At 40.3% G+C, this 20,822-nt stretch overlaps 1 protein-coding gene across 1 annotated transcript in view; it reads right to left on the reverse strand.

Moving 5' to 3' along the window:
* LMBR1 (limb development membrane protein 1) overlaps positions 1–20,822 on the reverse strand; it is a gene marked incomplete at its 3' end in the record, with an annotated part of 151,899 nt that overhangs the window by 79,719 nt on the left and 51,358 nt on the right. Inside the window, exons 2-3 of the mRNA XM_007463988.1 lie at positions 4,114–4,186; positions 1,796–1,835 (exon numbers count right to left, since the gene is read on the reverse strand). Coding sequence (XP_007464050.1) covers positions 1,796–1,835; positions 4,114–4,186 — 113 coding nt within the window. The remainder of the gene's footprint in view (positions 1–1,795; positions 1,836–4,113; positions 4,187–20,822) is intronic.

The raw sequence follows: 20,822 nt of genomic DNA on the forward strand, positions 1-20,822 counted from the left end.
AGCCCTGGTCTGGGAAGACCCCACATGCCACGGATCAACTAAGCCCGTGAGCCACAACTACTACTGAGCCCTTGCACCACAACTACTGAAGCCCGCGCGCCTAGAGCCCGTGCTCCACAATGAGAGAAGCCACTGCCATGAGAGGCCCGCGCACTGCAACCAAGAGTAGCCCCCGCTCGCCGCAACTAGAGAAAGCCCGCGCGCAGCAACGAAGACCCAACACAGCCAAAAATAAATAAATAAATTTTAAAAATTCAAACAACCAGCTGAGAGAAAATGTAATTTAGGGTTGAAAAGAACAGAGAGAGTGAATTTGGGGGCATGAGTGGATACAAACAGAGGACAGAACGAAGGCGTTTAAGGAGCAAAAGAGAAAGCGAAGGTGGGTTTAAAGGGAGGTGAGAGGGGCCAGGGAAAGACTCCTCAGCCTGACGCGGGGCTGCAATAAGCTGCGGGGAACCCTCCCTCCCTCAGGTGGCCAGATGGTGCTGGCCATCACCTACTCTTGGGGACATGTCTGAACTCTTTGAGAAGCCCGGGCCACTGTGTCTCCTCCTTTAAGCACAGCATCTCATTCTGCTCCTTGCTCTTCAGTGGGAGGAGGGCGGGCAAGGAAAGAGGCTTGGGGGAGAAGTACAACTACCCTGGGCCCACACCCGCCGGCACCGAGCACCCCCCGCCTTCTTTCGTGTGTATGTTATTAATCCACACAACATGCTACAAAGCAGGTGGTAGCTCGAGCTCACATATGGAGGAACGGAATCTTTCTCAATCTCTTCTGAACTCAAGTTAATCTTGAGTTCAGAATGTGAACCCAGCTCTGCCTGACTCCTCGGTTCTCACTCACTCCACCACAGAAGGGAAGAAAGGCAGCGGGAGACAAACAGACCAGTGGGTGGGGCAGCTAGGGGGACAGGCTAGGTCAGAGCCGCGCTCCCAGGTGACCTCCTCCTCCACATTTCCCCTTCCTGAATTTATAAGGGCACACACATCTACCTTCGGGAAGGGGATATCTGTGCGCATCACCATGATGCAAAAACCACCTGCTGGGAGAAACCCAAACCCCTCAGACAGGCCACGCCAGCTGCCATGTAAAGCAGGTGAGGCCGCTCCCCGGCACCACCACAAGGAAACTGCCATATTTTCATAAAACACAATGCAAGTGTAAAATCCAATGGGATGTGTTCTCGTCTTTTTACAAATTATTGAATGACAAACACATTTAAGTGGATTTACCACCAGAAGCGGAATATGCAGACTAAACCGGGGGGTGCACGTCTCACCAGGACGTCACACCCGGAGGGCTGGGAGAGAACTCACGTCTGCCCTTTAGTTGGGCTCTACCATCAGCACACACACAAGCAGAAAGAGAGCTATAAAAAAACTAAGAGGACCGTCTGGGCCCATCTCCCTGCTCACAGTAGGTAAGTGTTCAATTAACCAGAAGAGATGTCTGCTCCCTGTCCCAAGGCCATTCAAACAGCCCAGAGCTTGCTTTCTTTCTTTCTTTGGCCCAGCAATTTTCCCAATCTTAAGCCCATTTCCTGGTTAAATCCTCTGAAGATTAAATCTGTTGGCTCCTTAAATAAGCAAATTTTAACAGGAGATAATCAATTCTCAATTATCCATGTATTTGCTTATATGTGCTTTCCAAGGATAGGACTAACATTTGATAAAGGTGCTGTAATACTTTAAGTGAATTTTTTCCATATTTCTGCCCAAAAGGCAAAATTAAGTTTTGAAAACGTATGACTTTAGAATGAGAAACAAGACAACTGAACATTAAAATACATACGAAATCCTGTTGACTATCGCATCTTCATCTTCTTGCTCATCTGCAAAAATGTTCAAGGTATTAATATTCTTTTATCTTCCAACAAAATGTTTCATTAATTTAATAAAAGCATGAACAAAAATATAAACTTGAAGAAGCAATTATTGAATAGAAATTATTTTCAAAAAGCACTGTGTTTATTTCAGCACAGATCAAAATCTAAATCTCATTAAATCAGATAGGATAGAATATGTTAAAGAACAGAATGTTTTGATTGATCAAAAAATCCTGGGGCTTCCCTGGTGGCGCAGTGGTTGAGAGTCCGCCTGCCGATGCGGGGGACGCGGGTTCGTGCCCCGGTCCAGGAAGATCCCACATGTCGCGGAGCGGCTGGGCCCGTGAGCCATGGCCGCTGAGCCTGCGCATCCGGAGCCTGTGCTCCGCGACGGGAGAGGCCACAGCAGTGAGAGGCCCACGTACCGCAAAAAGAGAGAAAAAAAAATCCTGATTAACAAAACTCCCATATGTAAATTAAGATCTTCCAAAATATTTAGTGCTCAAGGAAATAAAACTCAGTAGAACCCCAGAACCACTATCAAGTTTATTGTTATACAATGTCAGTGAAATTGCTAATGAATGAAATTTTCTGGTTGATAATAGCCAAAAAAAATTTTTACTATAAAATTAAAATTCAGAATTTTAGAACTCATATAGTTTTCTGTAACTTGCGTCTATTGTTAGTAATGGTAATAATGAGGACTTTCTTGGATCATCCCAACCACCTTGGATACCACTGCCTTGATACTTCATCATTTCATTCAAGTTACAGACAGAAATATATCAAGTTCTGTGTCTTTGTAAGTAGGAGCAAGATGGCCCTTGCTCCTGTGCTCCCTCACCCTACCCTCTCCCTCTCTCATGGCTGTTGGCCATCTTTTTTGTCCTCCCACGTAATCTTACCAGCTAAGGAAACTATGATCCAATTACAAAAATATTACACAACACCCCGGCCCCTCCTTCTCGTCAGTGCCTAACTGGGGTTGTCCTCAAAGGCTCTCCGCGTAGGTCTATGGAATTCTGAGCGCCCACCTGTTTCAGTGACAATGGCATATTTGGGCCATTCTCTTAGACCATTTCCATTCTTAATTACTGACTGCCCAAAATAGTTTTACGACCAAAGAGACCACAAAATAACATAGTCACAATTAACTTTTATACTGTTGTACCCACATCCAATAAACCAACATATCTTGAAGATTGTTTTAATAGCTTCATATCCATTTCAATTTTATTGCTGACCCTCTACCAACCAGGTCCAGGGTCCTCATTACCCTCTCCCATGATTACTCTACAAAGCATCTAATAAATACCCTATTTTCCTGCTCATCATCCCCTGATTTCCCCTAAAACAATGCATTATTCATTCATTCTCTATCTCTCCCTCCTTCTGTGTCCATAATCTATGAAACCTGGTGCCAGAGCATCTTTTAAAACAGCTAAGATACTGTCTTGGATCCCAGGTCTTCAAAATTTTGAGAGATTATAGAATCCAAGGAGTATTTCAGTGCAGTCACAGAGCCAAGTAGTGCACTAGAGCAAGCACTATTTCCTGATTTCTTTTAAAATTCTGACAAGTTTAAAATAACATAAGGAAGCTTTAATATATGGAATCCTTAAATATTCACATGGCACCTACTATTAGCCCAGCATCACAGGTGGAAATCTTGTGATTTCTAGGAAATAGCTGAGATTTAACAGAGGTCAGTAAAGTAACTGGTTAGTTACTAATAAAACTCTGGCATAAAAATCTGTGAATTAATCAGCACAAAATTCATTAAAAAAAAGAAAAGATACAGTGGTCCCTCTGGTGAGATAAGGATACATATGAAATAATAAAAGGATAATATAATATGTAATTGAATGCTAAATGGTATTATGGAGACTCTAAATTCTATACCGCTTCAGAAAAAGAAAAGATATTCTGATAGAGAAAGAACTGGGTGGGGGTGATGAGGGGTATGTTCAAATTCAGAGCCAGTCACAAGGAACCAAATATCCTCATAAACTCTGGAATTTCCCAGAAAGTAAAGAGCCCTGGACTATTCTTAGTTGAACATAAGAATGGTGATAAAAAAGGGCTCGGGTCTAAGAAGATGACCCTGCGAGTAGTCAGATTCCCTGGAGGTTATTTTTAGGGCTCTTAGTACCAGGCAACTGCTTGCTTCAATCACAGGCATACTGAATATACTAACTATGTCGATGGGCACCATATAGCCATGGACCATGCCTAGACCACTTGGCATTAGAATCAAACCTTTAATAACAATGTGTCTACTAACCTGATTTTCTCTTGTATCTTGTGATGATGAAGTAGGAGACAATGTAGAGAATGGCAAAGAGAAGGAAACAGATCTGAAACAAAACAAATTTAACAATCATTTACATTTTTTGCATATCCTTTTAAGTAACAGAAGATACATCTTTGGCATTCACAGGGAAAAAGAATTTAATCTATTACAAAGTAAAAATTTTAGCTAATAAAAAGTGCTATGAAATATTAACTTATACAAACTAGTCAGCCCAGTTTAAAACCATTCCAGAAAAAAAAGCCCAATGGACATTTTGCTTTTCATAACTTGACCACGTTGTTTTCAAAATCATGTGGAACTGTAAAGAAACAGACCATCACCAACAATTTTGAAAAATAAAGTCAATGAGAGGCTACTAACCTTACTAAATATTAAAACATACTATTAATATAAAGCTTCAATAACATTTAAAGAGTGTGCTGACACCAAAACTTGACAGATCAATGAAACAGATTCTATCATAGAAAAATTCATGTGAGGTGGTTGTACATAAACGAGGCCTCACAAATCAAGGTGGGGGTGGGGGGCGACTATTCAATAATTAAACCACATATCAAAACGAACAGCAGTTGAACAAGATACTTTTTTAATATTAAATTCCTTATAATTTCTATCAGATCTAGGGGATGGCAGGCAAAAAAGGATGGGTGAAGGAATGGGAGATCTCAGTATAGTCAAAGATCAAGTGTGCTTTAGATAAAGGCCTAATGGAGCTGTGGACCATGGTAGAAATATTTTGAAGACTCTCAAATGAAACCATTCCAGGTGATGATAAAGCCTCGGGATCACCCCTATGCATGGATTTCTGAAGAAGGGTTGGCAGCCATATGACTGAGAATGATCATGGACTAGGCAGTAAATATCCACTGAGCAGAGTAGTGATATGATCTGACATACTGCAAAAGGCTCACTCTAGTTACAGTGTGGAAAATAAATTAGAAAAAGGAAATGACGGAAGCAGGGAGACCAGTTAGGACTCGCTGCAGTAATATAGAGGAGAGGTCACTTAGACCTGTGCTATGGAGGTGTTAAGAAGTTATCAAGTTCTGGGTATGTTTTGAAAGCAGACTTGACAGGACTTGTAGGGATAAACATAAGGTTCTTGGTTTGAGAAACTGGAAAGACAGAGTTGCCATTTCCTGAGTCAGGGAAGATCAAAAGAGGAGTAGTTTTGGGGTAGAAATAAGAATAGAAGTTTACATTGCTGAATTTGAAACATATATTATTCACTCAGGTGGAGAGGTTGAATGGGCAGTTGGATATAAAAATGTATACAGCTCAGGGGAAGGAACAAGGCTAGGGGGAAAAAAAAGAAGAGTCATCAGCAGATAGATGGTATTTAAAGCCTTGAGACTAGATGAGATTTCCACTGTAGGTGGTGAGTATAGCCAGAGAAGAGAAGTCTGAGAACAGAGTTCTGGGCTCTCAAATATTTAGAAGCCAACTCTAGAGAAGGAATCAGCAAAAGCTGACTGAGAAGCAGCAGCAAAGAAGAGACCGACGTACTGAAAGCCAAGTGAAGAAAGTTTATCTAGGAAAAGGGAATTATCTACCACGTCAAATGCTGCTGAAAGGCCAAGTAAGATGATCGCTGAGAACTGACAACTGGATTTAGCAACATGGAGGTCATCGGTGACCTTGACAAGAGCTGTTTTTCTGGAAGGGTGGAGGGAAAAACCTGACTGAAATGGATTAAGCGAGGAGAAAACTTGGAGCAAAATGAAAGTAGACAGTTCTTACCAGGAGTTTTATGATAAAGGGCAGCAAAGGAAATGTAAAAGGGATAGCTGAGAGGGGTTTTTTTAAGATGAGAAAAGTTATACAGTTGTTGAAATAACCCAGTACTTACTTCTGATGCAAGAAAGAAAGGGAGAATTGCTGAAGAAATGTGCTCAAGCTGAGGGGCTACATACAAAAATGTATCCAAAGTAAAAAGAAGGAGGAGGAGGAAAAGCAGGAACTGAGAGAACATTTGAGTCTCTCTGCAGGTGGGTAAGTAGATGGTGGTAGAAGCACAAAGACATTATCTTTTGATGGCTTCTATTTTCTCAGTGAAAGAGAAGTTCATCAAATGAGTACACATGAGGGTGGGGCGAGAAGTATGTAAGTCACGAAGGAGAATGGGAGAATAAATGGATTTGAGAAACGCAACAGAAGTGAGGGGCAACGGGAAATGAAACGGCCTTTAAAGTTTCAGGCAAGCTCAAGCCAAGACTAAGCAATGCAGGGAGGCTGATGATGCTATACAACACAACACAAGAGCTTGATTCTTAGATGCTGAGGCAGATGTAGGTTGAGTCCCCAAGAACTAGCACAGGCTTGATGATTCTAACAAATAACCTATTCTCTCTCCTCCCCTTTACAGCCTACACTTGTGGACTTCCACTTTTCACCAGCACTCACTCACTCACTCACTCTTCCAACCACTTATCTGACTTCACGCCCACTGACCCACTCAAAGTGCTTCTGGCAGTGGTCAGTGATGTCCCAACAGCCAAATTACACTTTCATGATTTCATTTGCCCTCTAAGCAGCAACTTGCATGTCAGCAATCTTCCTCTTCCTCCGTTTATTCTCCCAGACTCCATCACTAGCTTCCCTTTTCCTGCCAGCCTTTAAACATTATTCTTCTCTATGATTTCTGAGCGGAGCCAGAAATCTATTCTCATTCCACAAGCTCTTTATAGTTAACCTCATCTGCTCCCAGCGTTTGAACCACCAACCCCCGGAAATCCCCAGACCACCATTTGAAAACCACTGGTTTAGGGTACTAGCAAGAGTGAGTGAAATAATGGGCCATGAAACCTAAGTGGATTGGGAGAAAAGTGAACCCAAGTGATGGACAGGAGTGGACATGCCAATCAACTGAGGTTCCTGGTAGAGAAGCAGCTGCAATAAAAGGACTTGACCAAGGAAGCTGGAAGAATATAAAGTTGTGACTAAAGCATGTTTTAGGATTTTTTTAATTCGTAATTAAAGGTGGAGAAGAGTAGCTTCAGGAGTTCCAAGGAGTTTGTGCAGAAGTGGTAGATGAGAAGGCATGAAAGTTAACGGACAAACGGAAATCAAGGAACCAAAATGCATGGCATGGGATGGAAAAGACTAATGGAAAGCAATCCATCTAAGAGTAGAAGGCTAACAATTATAAAGACAAGTGTAAGTATTACTAATTTGGAAATAAGAGCTACCCACTATGAAAATAAACATACAACTATACCAGACTGGAACAACAACACAAAAATCACGGAACTAGTTAGGCCATTTTTCTAGTTCCAAAGACGGGGGGTAGGAGCAGGTGTGCTCCTTCTCTACATGAGCACGTCGGTATCAGAGAGACAGACCCACGACGAAAACAAGCATAATGATGCCTCCTATTCTCCTACATTCAGTGGAGGCAAAAGGAAATTCCTAACCAAAAAAAAAAGGAAGTCATTCCAGCTCGCCACCACTAAAGGTGAGGTACAGCTGATAAAAAGGGAGACGATGGGCTCTCACGGTTCTCTGAAAAGACTGAGCTTTTCTCTCCTGGTCAGGGAAGGAAGAACAAGGCTACCAGAGCCCATAAGCAGAAGCACAGGGGGCATGTCCTCTGTGCCAGCTGACCCAAAGCAGGTGCTGCAGCCCTCACTGGGGGCCACACGGCTTTAGTCCTGATGCTGATCAAGAATGGCCAGGCCTTTGGGAGCTAAGTTACCCAGTCACAAGTAACCTAATACAGGTATTTCTAAAGTTTGCTTTACACCACTTCACTTTTTAGAAAGACCCACTTCAGTACCTGTTTTTGGTACCCAAACAAAATCCAAAGAGGATTTTCGCTTTTACCAAAAAAAGGCGAAAAGCGAAAATCTCATTCAGCTCAGTGTTTTGCAGCAAGCGTTACAGAGGCAGCGCCCACCCCAGCAGTGAGAGCGGCCCGCCAAGCTCCTTCCTGGAACCACACTCAGCATCTCAGCATCAAGCTGCTACAGCTGTGAACCGTATCTGTGAGCACCTGTGCTTCATCTCGATTGATTTTGTGTATCTGTGAGCAAGACGGGTCCTAAAGTAACTGCTTCTCTACTTTGTGCCATTTCAGCTCAGGAAAGGTTTCCTAGGACGCTCTACTTTCAGAGGTCGGAAAAAACCTAAAATATATCTAAAATATGTTGTTAAAAGCAAATATTCTTAAATTCCAGGTATAAGACTTAAACCTAAATTCAAACTAATGCCTTATAATCAAACTGTATTACAAGCTTTTCACTTAAGGCTGATGGGCTTCAGCTAGTTTAAGATGACCACGGGGAGTAAATATTAGAAGAGTGATGGGTACAAATGGCCTAAGGAAAGCTACCAGTAACACGTTTCTAACAAAATCCTGGGAGAGAAGACAAGTCAACTATAACTGAGCCAATAATCTCACTCCACAGCAGAGCCAATAAACCTGGCTTTATTTTAAAGTTGCTAAATCAAAAATTTGAGATGTTGAGTATCAAGTTACAAGTGAACCACAAAATAACTAAAATTAAAATTATAATTCTTTCAAATTACCCTAAGAGCCAGACTATGTAGTAAAACACAAGAAAACACAAATAGGGCTTTCCCTGGTGGCACTGTGGTTGAGAATCTGCCTGCCAACACAGCGGACACAGGTTCAAGCCCTGGTCTGGGAAGATCCCACATGCCTCAGAGCAACTGGGCCCGTGAGCCACAATTACTGAGCCTGCGCATCTGGAGCCTGTGCTCCGCAACAAGAGAGGCCGCGATAGTGAGAGACGCGATGAAGAGTGGCCCCCGCCTGCCACAACTAGAGAAAGCCCTCACACAGAAACGAAGACCCAACACAGCCATAAATAAATAAATAAATTTTAAAAAGAAAACACAAATAGTTACAAAAATAAGATAATAAAGATGAAACATATTAAAATCATAATTGTAAATAAAACTGTCAAAAGAAAACTCTCACAGACATAGATATAGCTCTCTCAGACACAGATATAGCTAAAATGAAGTGACTTGGGATGGTTGAAAGCAAAAGGATAAATAAAGACATACCAAGCAGATGCTAACAACAAAGAAAGTTAGGCTGTCACATTTTTTTTCCTCTCAGACAAGGCTGAATTTAAGACAAAAAGTGCTAAGACAAATTGGGGCACTTTGTGAACAATGGTATAATCCACAATGAGGAAATAATCTTTATGCACCAAAAACACAGAACCAAACGACACTTTTTTTTTTTTTTTTTTTTTTTTTTTTTGCGGTACGCAGGCCTCTCACTGTTGTGGCCTCTACCGTTGCGGAGCACAGGCTCCGGACGCGCAGGCTCAGCGGCCATGGCTCACGGGCCTACCCGCTCCGCGGCATGTGGGATCTTCCCGGACCGGGGCATGAACCCGTGTGCCCTGCATCGGCAGGCGGACTCTCAACCACTGCGCCACCAGGGAAGCCCAAACGACACTTTTTAAAACTGAATATGCAAGGAAAAATAAAACACTAGTTGAAAGAATTTAATTCACCATGAATGAAAAAGTAAACCCAAACATATAATAATAAATGTGAATTTCTTAAGTATTAGGAATGCTCTAATAAATAAATATGTTACCATATTGAATGCTCTACGCCCCCATGTGCCCCATATTCTGCCACCCACTGCCCCAGCCCCTCACAACCACTAATCTGACTTCTGTTTCTAGGGATTTGCCTATTCTGGATATTTCATATAAAGGAATCATACAATATCTGACATTTTGTGTCTGGCTTCTTTCACTTAGCATGTTTTCAAGGTTCATCCATGTTGCAGCATGTATAAAAACATCATTCCTCCAGACTTTTTATAGAAAAATAAAAATTTGATTAAAAACACACTCGGGCTTCCCTGGTGGCGCAGTGGTTGAAAGTCCGCCTGCCGATGCAGGGGACACGGGTTCGTGCCCCGGTCCGGGAGGATCCCACATGCTGCGGAGCGGCTGGGCCCATGAGCCATGGCTGCTGGGCCTGCGCGTCCAGAGCCTGTGCTCCACAACGGGAGAGGCCACAGCAGTGAGAGGCCCGCGTACCGCAAAATAAAAAAAAAATTTAAAAAACACACTGAATTCCTGTTGCTAGTAGCTATAAGCATTCCTTTCAGATTTACTTGCATATGTACACAAGGATATATATATATATATATATATATATATATATATACACACACATATATAAAGATGTTCATTGTTTTACTGTTTGTAATGGCAACATACCACCTTTCAAAAGAGAAAAGACAAAATTACCAGTGCTCTATTTCCACAATTAATTTGAATACAAAACACATGCTGATATCCACTCTTCTAAGAGTTACTAGCACTATCACAATAAATTGCCCTGTGTCTTTCAACTTATGCTTCAATAAAGGAAAAAGAATATTTCCTTGCAAAAAAAAAACACTGAGATCTTTAACAAGGGGTAAATAGTCCATCTTTCAAGACTAACACAGCAAACTTCTAGTTCATTAATGTCACCTACAATATTACACTTTATTACTTGTTCTTGAGATTTTTCAGACTCCATGACTTGCATTTTTTTTTACAAGGCAAGTCACCAGCAAAAAGTTCTTTAAATTCCTTCTGAAACCCACTCCAGAAAAACATAAAGGAAGAACAGCTTTATTTGACAGAAGCAGGCATCAGAGCCAGTTGTTACTCGCCCTTTGTCCTTCAGGCTCTTTCATCCCAATCACAACCATTCTACCCACATAGCCTCCCTCCTTCTGAATCCCCACAAACTCCTACTTCACAAATTTAGCACAGCAATGATTTCTACTGAATGTTTCATGTAAATAAAACTTGTCCCTAAACTATGTATTACATACAATATACTTTAGTTATATCGGAGGTACTAACACAAATAGGAATGATCTTGTACATCTCTTGAATCCTGCTGAGTGCCTAGATAAATAATTTTAAAACAAAGTGAGTAAATCACACTCCCTTCCCACTGCTGGTTCCTTAGCCTCAATCAGGTATGATCAGGGCAAAGGGAAGACACTTAGAACTGGATAAAAGGTGGAACTTTAGATTAGACTGGACTCAATTTTTCAATATGTGAAAGTGACTATAAAGCTATAAGATGAGCCCCCTCAAGTTGTCATGAGGGGTAGGGTACAAAGATGCAACAAAGCATCCTTGCAAGCAGCAGTGGGAGAAAATTAAGCTGCTTTATAACTATTTCTTATCAAGTTTACCCATGCAATGAACACTTAACTACTGACCTCTTAATGATATTAAAGATGGAAGATCTTCCATGAAGATGAAAGATCTTGCCATTAATTTAGATCTCTGATTTTTTTAAATCAGAGTATGTAGTTTTCCTCATATAGATTTGAACATATTTTGTTAGATTTACACCTAAGCATTTGGGGGTGGGGGTGTGTTAATGTAAATGGTGCTGTGTTTTTAATTTTAAACTCCAAGTTTTCATTGCTTATATACAGGAAAGCAATTGACTATTGTTTATTAATTTGTATCTTGAAACCCTGCTGTAATCTCTTATTAGTCCCAGCAAGTTTTTGTTGTTACTGACTCCTTGGCGTGTCACCTGAGAACAAAAACAGTTTCGTTTTTTGTTTTTGTTTTTGGCCACGCTGTGCAGCTTGCAGGATCCTAGTTCCCCCACCAGGAACTGAACCCGGGCCCCGGCAGTGAAAGCGCCAAGTCCTAACCACTGGACCACCAGGAAATTCCCCAGTTTTCTTTCTTTATTCCCAATCTATATACCTATTATCTCCTTTTCTTTTGTTAATGTCTCAGCTAGGACTTCCAGTGATGCTGAAAAGGAGTGGTAAGAGGGGACATCCGTGCCTTGTTCCTGATCCTAGTGGGAAAGCTTCTAGTTTCTCCCCATCAAGTATGATGTTAACTATAGATATTCTGTGGATGTTCTTTACCAAGTTGAGGAAGCTCCCCTCTATTTCTAGTTTACTGAGAGTTTTTATCAGCAATGGATGCTGAATTTTGCCAACTACTTTTTCTGCATCTACTGATAGGATCTTATGATATTTATTCTTTAGTCTGTTGACGTGATGGACTACATTAAGTGACTTTTGTATAATTCTTTTCATACACTGTTGGAATTTATTTGCTAATATTTTCTTGCAGAATTGAGCATCTATGCCCATGAGCGACATCAGCCTGTAGCTTTCTTTTATTGCAATGTCTCTGTCTGCTCAGCAGTAGGTCACGCTAGCCTCGGGGAAGAAGTCAGGAAGCCGTCCCTCTTCTCCTGCAGAGTAAGAGACTCTGCAGGTAACTGATATCACTTCTTCCTCAAATATGTGCTAGAATTCACCAGCCAGACAACCTGACCCTGGTTTTTGGAAGGTTAACTGCTGATTCAAGTTCTTTAGTAGATACAGACCTCCTCAAATTATCTGCTTTTCCTTGTGTGAGCTTTGATAAATTGTATCTTTGAAGGAATTTGTTCATTTCATCTAAGTTTTCAAATTTGTGGGCACAGAACTGTTCATAATATTCCTTTAGTAACTTTTTAATGCCCATGGAATCAGTAGCAATGGCCTCTCCTTCATTTCTGGTATTAGTAATGTGTTTTCCCTCTGTTTTTCTTAGTTAGCCTAGCAAGAGGTTTATCATTCTTACTGATATTCTCAAAGAACAAGTTTTTGGTTTTGCGGACTTTTAAAATTTATTTCCTGTTTTCAGTTTCATTGATTTTTGCTCTATTTCTTATTATCACTTCTTTGCTTACTTTGAAATTACTTTGCTCTTCTTTTTCTAGTTTTCTAAGGCAGAAGCTTAGATTATTGATTTTAGATTTTTCTTCTTTTTTAATATATCCATTCAATGCTACAAATTTCTCCCTAAGCACTGCTTTTGCTACATCCCACCAAATTTTGATAACTGTGTTTTCATTTTCATTTAAAAATATTTTTAAATTTCTCTTGAGACTTTTTCTTTGACCCATGTGTTATTTAGAAGTGTACTGTTTAATCTCCAATTACTTTGGAGCTTCCCAGCTATATTTCTGTTACTAATCTGTAATTTAACTCCACTCTGGTATGAGAACAGACATTGTATGATTTCTATCCTTTTAAGTTTAAGGTGTGTTTTATGGCCTAGAAGGTGGTCCATCTTGGTGAATGGTCCATGCAAGCTTGAGAAGAATGCACACTGTGCTGTTGCTGGTTGAAGGAGTCTGTAAATGCCAACTGGATCCAGTTGACTGATGGTGTTATTTAGTTCAACTATATATATATATATATATATATATATATATATATATATAAAACCAATTATCAATAGAGGGCGTGTTGCAGTCTCCAGCTGTATCAGTGGATTCATCCATTTCTTTCGGCAGTTCAATCAGTTTTTGCCTCATGTATTTTAATGCTCTGTTGTTAGATACATACACATTAAGGATTGCTATGCCTTCTTAGAAAGCTGACCCTTTATCATTATATATTGCTCCTTTTAGCCCTGACAGTCTTCCTTGCTCTGCAGTCCACCTTGTCTGAAATTAACACAGATACTCCAGCTCTCTCTTGATTAGTGTTAGCAGGGTATATCTTTCTGTGTCCCTTTACTTTTAATATATCTGTATCTTTACATTTAGTGGATTTCTTAAAGACAACATATAGTTGGGGTTTTTAATCCACTCTATCTGTCTTTTAATTGATTTATTTAGACCATTCACATTTAAAGTGATCATTGATATTGTTGTTTTAATATTTATCATAGTTTTAACTATTTTCTATTCACTGACCTTGTTCTTTGTTTCCATTTTTGCCTTTCAGTCCTTTTCTGCCATCTCTGGTTTCAACTGAGCATTTTATATGATTCTATGTTCTCTCCTCTCTTAGCATATCAACTACACTTCTTTTTAAATTTTTTTATCGGTTGCCCTAGAGTTTACAATTTACATTTACAACTACTCTAAATCTACTTTCAAACAATACTATATTGCTTCATGGGTAGTGCAGATACCTTACAGCAGAGTTTTCCCAATTCCTTCCTCCTGTCCCTATAACATTACTGTCATTCATTTCACTTATCCAAAAGCTAATCACTGGAAACACTGGCGCTATTACTTTCAATAAACTGTTACCTGTTGGATCAAGAGTAAAAGATTTTATTTACTCTTAGTTGATTCCTCTCTAATACTCTTCCTTTCTTTATGTAAATCTGAGTTTCTCACCTCAATAATTTTCCATCTCTCAGAAGAACTTCTGTTAAAATTTCTTGTCAAGCAGGTCTATTAGCAACAACTTCCCTTAATTTTTGTTTGTACTGCATAGCATAGGGAATTATATTCAATATCTTGTAATAACCTATAATGGAAAAGAATCTGAAAAAGGATAGATAGATAGATATAACTGAACCACTTAGCTGTACACCTGAAACTAATACAACATTATAAACTAACTATACTTAAATTTTTAAAATGGTCAAAACAACAAAAAAAATTTTTTTTTAATTTTAAAAAAGAACTCAATTTAAAAATGGACAGGGACTTCCCAAGTGGTGCAGTGGTTAAGAATCCACCTGCCAATTCAGGGAACATGGGTTCGAGCCCTGGTCGGGAAGATCCCACATGCCATGGAGCAACTGAGCCTGTGCGCCACAACTACTGAGCCTGTGTTCTAGAGCCTGTGAGCCACAACTACTGAGCCCGTGTGGCACAGCTACTGAAGCCCACACACCTAGAGCCCGTGCTCCGCAACAAGAGGCCACCACAATGAGAAGCCTGTGCACTGCAACAAAGAGTAGCCCCCACTCACTGCAACTAGAGAAAGCCCATGCACAGCAACAAAGACCCAACATAGCCAAATAAATAAATAAATTTTTAAAAATAAATAATAAAAAATAAAAATGGACAAAGAATCTGAATAGGCACATTCCCCCAAAGAAAATATACAAATGGCCAATAAGGATACAGAAAGATGTCTAACATCATTAGTCATCAGGGAAATACAAATCAAAAGCACAACGAGGGCTTCCCTGGTGGTGCAGTGGTTGAGAGTCCGCCTGCCAATGCAGGGGACATGGGTTCATGCCCCAGTCTGGGAAGATCCCACATGCCGCGGAGTGGCTGGGCCCGTGAGCCATGGCCGCTGAGCCTGCGCATCCGGAGCCTGTGCTCCGCAACAGGAGAGGCCACAGCAGTGAGAGGCCCACGTACCGCAAAAAAAAAAAAAAAAAAAAAAAGCACGATGAGATAATACATAATACTCACCAGGATGGCTATAATTAAAAATCAAAAAGACCATTAATGACAAGTGTTGAAGAGAATATGGAGAAACTGGAACTCTCACGTTGGTGGTAGAAATGTGAAATAGTGCCATGATTCTGGAAAATAGTTTGTCAGTTCCTCAAAATGTTAAACACAGAGTTATCACCATATGACCTAGCAATTCCACCCAAGAGAAATAAAAAGATATGTCCTCACAAAAACTTGTACACAAATGTTCACAGCAACACTTTTCATAAGAGCCATAAAGTGGCAATAATCTGAAGCTCCATCAACTAAAGAACGAATAAATAAAACATGGTACATCCATACGATAGAATATTATTTGACCATAAAAAAGAATGGACTATTGATGCATGCTACAACATGATGAGCCTTGAAAACATCATGCTAATTGAAAGAAGCTAGACACCAAAAAGAACCACATATTGCACGATTCAATTAATATGAAATATCCAGAGTAGGCAAAGGTAGATTAGTGCTTGTCTAGACCTGGAAGGAGGAGAACTCGGGGGTAAATGGGGCATGAACTGCTAAAGGGTATAATATTTCTTTTTAAGATAATAAAAATGTTCTATGATTAGATTGTGGTGATGGCTGCACGGTTCATGAATATACTAAAAATCACCGAAATGGGTGAACTGTATGATATGTGAATTATATCTCAATAAAACTTTAAAAAACAGTTGAGTTGGTTTTGTGCAGCATTCCCATTGTTCTGACAAGAACAAAATACACATATATGTATGAACTACTAAATGTACATTGTACAATTTCAGTGATTTCATATGAGTCAAATGCTCTTACATTTGCATTTAAAACTTGTATTGCACCATATCAAGATGAATGGTAAAACTCATGGTTAATAGGGCTTCCTTGGTGGTGTAGTGGTTAAGAATCCGCCTGCCAATGCAGGGCACACGGGTTCAACCCCTGGTCCCAGAAGATCCCATACGCTGTGGAACGACTAAACCCATGTGCCACAACTACTGAGCCTGTGCTCTAGAGCCCTTGAGCCACAACTACTGAAGCCCGCGCCCCTAGAGCCCGTGCTCCACAATAAGATAAGCCACCACAGTGAGAAGTCCACACACCACAACTAGAGAAAGCCCACTCGCCGCAACTAGAGAAAGCCCGAGCGCAGCAACGAAGACCCAATGCAGCCAAAAATAAATAAATAAAAAATAAATTTCCAAAAAAAAAAATTCATGCTAATAAAATTTAATTTTTTTACTTAACACTGAATAGCATGTAAAAAAAATATGACAAGTTGGGAAAAAACCACTGAATAAAGGAAAATGCTTTATATTTTAGCACCTTTAATTGCATTTTCTTCCTGCTTTTCGAACAAAGAACCCATATTTTCATTTTGCACTGGGCCCCAAAAATTGTGCACTGGGCTAGCCCTGGGACAAATTTGAAAACCACTGCATGGAACTTCCTGGAGAGCAAGTACAGAATATGAATATGAAGAAAAAAGTTCCCATCACCTTGCTCTTTTAACATCTAGACATTAAGTTAACAAAGCTACATCAAGTGCTCTTGGTAACTAGTAGAACACTGAAACTAGTTCAAAAATCATCTATTCTTGAACAAGCTTAACCAAAGTCCACAGAAACAACAAATTCCATATGATCAGGTGTTCAGCACTGTGCCAAGCACCTTCCTAACGCTGTCTCATGTAATTCTCACAACTTTGAGGTAGGTATTGTAATTCCCAGTTTTGTAGACAAGGAAAGTAAGATTCCAAGAGATTAAGCAATTTGCCCAATACCACACAGCTAGTTAGCAGCCGAGATATGACTGGAGCCTACTCTGCCCCAATCCAGAGCCAACAAATCTGCCTCCATGTTCCGCTTCCAGTACTGCAGTGCAGTAGGGAGAAACACAGGCTCTCAATAGAGCCTAATGGTTAAAACTGGGGGTCTGAAAGAGTATTAGACGAGGGATAGCAACAGTTATAGGTCTCAATAATACATCTGATATTAAAATATACAACATCAATCCCATAAAATCACCATCTCATGAATTACTGTGCTGGTGAAACAAACACTGCAGTCCTAGATGCCCAGCTTTTTGTAAAATTCCTTATTTAGTTATGGAGCTCTATGAAAGATACAGACACAGTAAATTTAAGAAGAACTAAAATAATGTTAGATAAATGACTTCTTAAGGTCAAAAACTCCTACTTTAAGGGATATGTGGAATGTTCCTGAAACCCAAGCCCCCAAGAAGATACACATGTAGAAAAACTGTTTTAATTAAACATCAGAATAACTTTAAAAATTCCTGTCTTGAGAGTCTATGGCCCACACAACTAAAGCACTATGAGTTTTATCATGAGTCCTGCCGCAAAGAGCCACAAAGGAAAAAAAATATTGTATTCCCTCTCCAACTTTAAGTTCCCCTCATGCAATTTCAAGTTTACACAAATTTATTTCTACAAACCTTTTCAAAAGCCAAGAAATTCTGGCATCCCGAAAGTCCTCGTGGAGATGGATCAGCAATGGAAAAACAGGTCAAGTAGGAAGACAGAGAGGAATGGTTTTTACAAAGACACCTCGGACGGCACCCCACCACAGCCTGTGAGGGCAGTAGGAACACAAGTACATAAAAGGTAACAAGTGCTCTGACACGGAGTCCTCAAGGGCAGAGCTAGGGTTCTATGCCCAGTGACTGGAAAAGGTCACCCAAAGCCTCTCCCACCTCCAGCACACAGTTCTTCAGTGCCAGTGGAATGACAGTGAGGAGCAGGGTCTCAAGAGCTAAAAACTCCAAGCCAAAAAGCAGAAAGACGCTAAACATCTGGACAGAGTGAGAGCCATAAAGAAATACTTCTCGGAATACATACTATTCAAAATCATCCAAAATGCATTTACAAGAATTCCATTGATATTCTAGGGAAGTGGATCCTGAAAGATTCTAACACACAAAGGATGATAGATATTAACAGCGTAAAATTAGAATTTTTTATCTTTATTTGGTGTCCCTTCTGAGTTGTTTTAAGTGTCAAAACATTTATAAGGGATTTCAAAAAGAAATTCTGAACTTTATTCCCTCATGTCTCTTTTTTGCTATAACACCATAAGTTCCCTGAATTATCTTACTACCAAGGTTTTCAGGAAATTGACCTGTAATATTATATTTACATATAATCTTCAAAGCCCTAACATTATCATGAGTGAATACCTACAAATATCTACTACAGACACTGTGGAGAATAAAACAAAAACATGGCTCTCAAAGGATTTATACTCTATCCTACTGCATAATTTTGGCTTGGATACAAAAGGAAGACTAACACTAAAAATCATGCTGAAAGGATATGACATTCTTTGGATGCCTAAATATCTCAGGAAATATACTTCCAATTGTCACTTAAGAAGGAAAAGAATAGGGAAAAAGGAAAAATCATCTCAAGTATAATGAGGAATGCCTCAGTCCCCTTTAACCTCAAGTACAGAACTAGAAACAGGTGATGTATACCCACAAGGAGCACAGCACAGGCCAAAGCTGCTACAACCAATTACCACAAACTTAGTGACTTAACACAAATTTATTACCTCATAGTTCTGGAGATCAAAAATCCAACACAGGTTTCACTGTGCTAAAAGCAAGGTATCAGCAGGGCTAGTTTCTTCCGGAGACTCTAAGGGAAAATCCATGTCCTTGTCTTTCCCAGACTCTGGAGGTCACCCACATTCCTTGACTTGTGGCTCCTTCCTCCACCCGCAAAGTGCATCACTCCAACCTCTGGTTGTCGTCACATCTTCTCAAACTCTGACCCTCCTGCCTCCCTCTTATAAGGACCCTTGTAATTGCATTCACCCAAATAATCCAGGATAATCTTCCCCTTAACATAATTACATCTGCAAAGCACTTCTGCCACCTAAGATAACATATTCACAGGCTCCAGAGAATACCACGTGGACATCATTATGGGCCACTGTACCGCCTACCAAGGGAAATCGATTTAACCCAGGTTCAGCAAACTCAAATACAAAGAATCCTCTATACCTCTATCCCATTCTTCTTTGTTCACCAATACTGTAAAGTCATCTCCATATATATTGGCTATTGGATTTATATCTACTACACCATCCACTCTAAGATTTTATGACCACAATGAGAAAGGGAAAAGCATCCCCTGCATCTGGGAGCTGGCCTACTACTATCAATAGGCCTTGAAGCAACCTTCAAACTGGCTAGCAACTCACAGCCAGCTACTCACAGCTAGGACTTGATGATCCTCCCGTCGAAAATAAACAACTTCAGAGAACATGAACATCAGAGAAGGCCACTCTATGACCATAACGGATAAAGAATAAGACCACTCTGTAGTCATGCCTCAACAAAGATGAGAAACATGGACACTGTCCAAATCATAAAAATGACCAAACATTTCCCCACACTGGCTAGTAAGAATGACTTACATCTTTACCAATTACAGTTTTAGCCTCACTCAAATCTTTCTCCTTCAAGATAAGATCTATTAAGATATCCAGTCATAGAATTATCTCTGCTTCCTAACAGCATCCAATACAGATCAAAGCCCCACTTCACTTCCATTAACTCTTCCCAAATCACCTAACACAAGCCCACATCCTATTTTAAAAAGTTGTTTTCTAATACTCTCTTACTGAGATGCCTCACAGCTCCCCATGGTATGCATTTCCCCTCACTGTAACATGCAATAAACCTGAATTATCCAACTACAAGTGTGTTCCTGGCGGTCTGTGGCTGAAGAACAATGACAAAGGTCAGGAAAGACTACGGATCCCCAGACAACTGAATTCCAGATTTATGTACAACATTGGTGACTGGCTCAATCTTCTGCCCAACCCCTATTCTCAAGAGAAAAGGACTGAAGTTTTAAGCTCTAGCACAAGGAGTAAGCCATGGAGGTGAGGACAAGACCGTGGTACAAAAAGGCAGGTAACCTCACCTAAGGAAGCAGCAGGTGGAGGATGATTCCTGGCACCCCCATTTTTCCCCACTCCTATTTAGCCAAAAGGGAGCCAAATAAATGGCAGGGTCCTAAAACCTCTATTGTTGTAAAAGTCCCAGTCAACCCTAGAATTGTCCCCAAATACATTACAGTGAGGGAGTTTTGTCCACAACTAGGATAAGGAAGAATTTAGATTATGCAGCCAGACCCCAAAGCTCCCAGCCAGCTAGCTTCATAGGCTCTCCTTGGTCTTTTCATCAGCCTTACAGTAAGCCAACTCTCCATTTTATGTAACTGACCTAGTTGGATGCCACTGAACCCTGTCATGGTGGAGGTTTAAACCTTATAGGCTGTAAACAGAGTACAGTATGTGGGATGAGCCTGCCTGGATTCAAACTTTGGCTCTATCGCACACTGTGACAGATGCTGTGAAGTACCTACTTCACAGGGTTGTTATCTTCAAATAAGATAACCTGGTCAGTACTCGATAAGTGTTATTTCTTATTAATTTAGTGAA

The sequence above is a fragment of the Lipotes vexillifer genome, unplaced genomic scaffold, assembly GCF_000442215.2.
Source record: "Lipotes vexillifer unplaced genomic scaffold, Lipotes_vexillifer_v1.1 scaffold2094, whole genome shotgun sequence".
NCBI classification, from domain to species: Eukaryota; Metazoa; Chordata; class Mammalia; order Artiodactyla; family Lipotidae; genus Lipotes; species Lipotes vexillifer.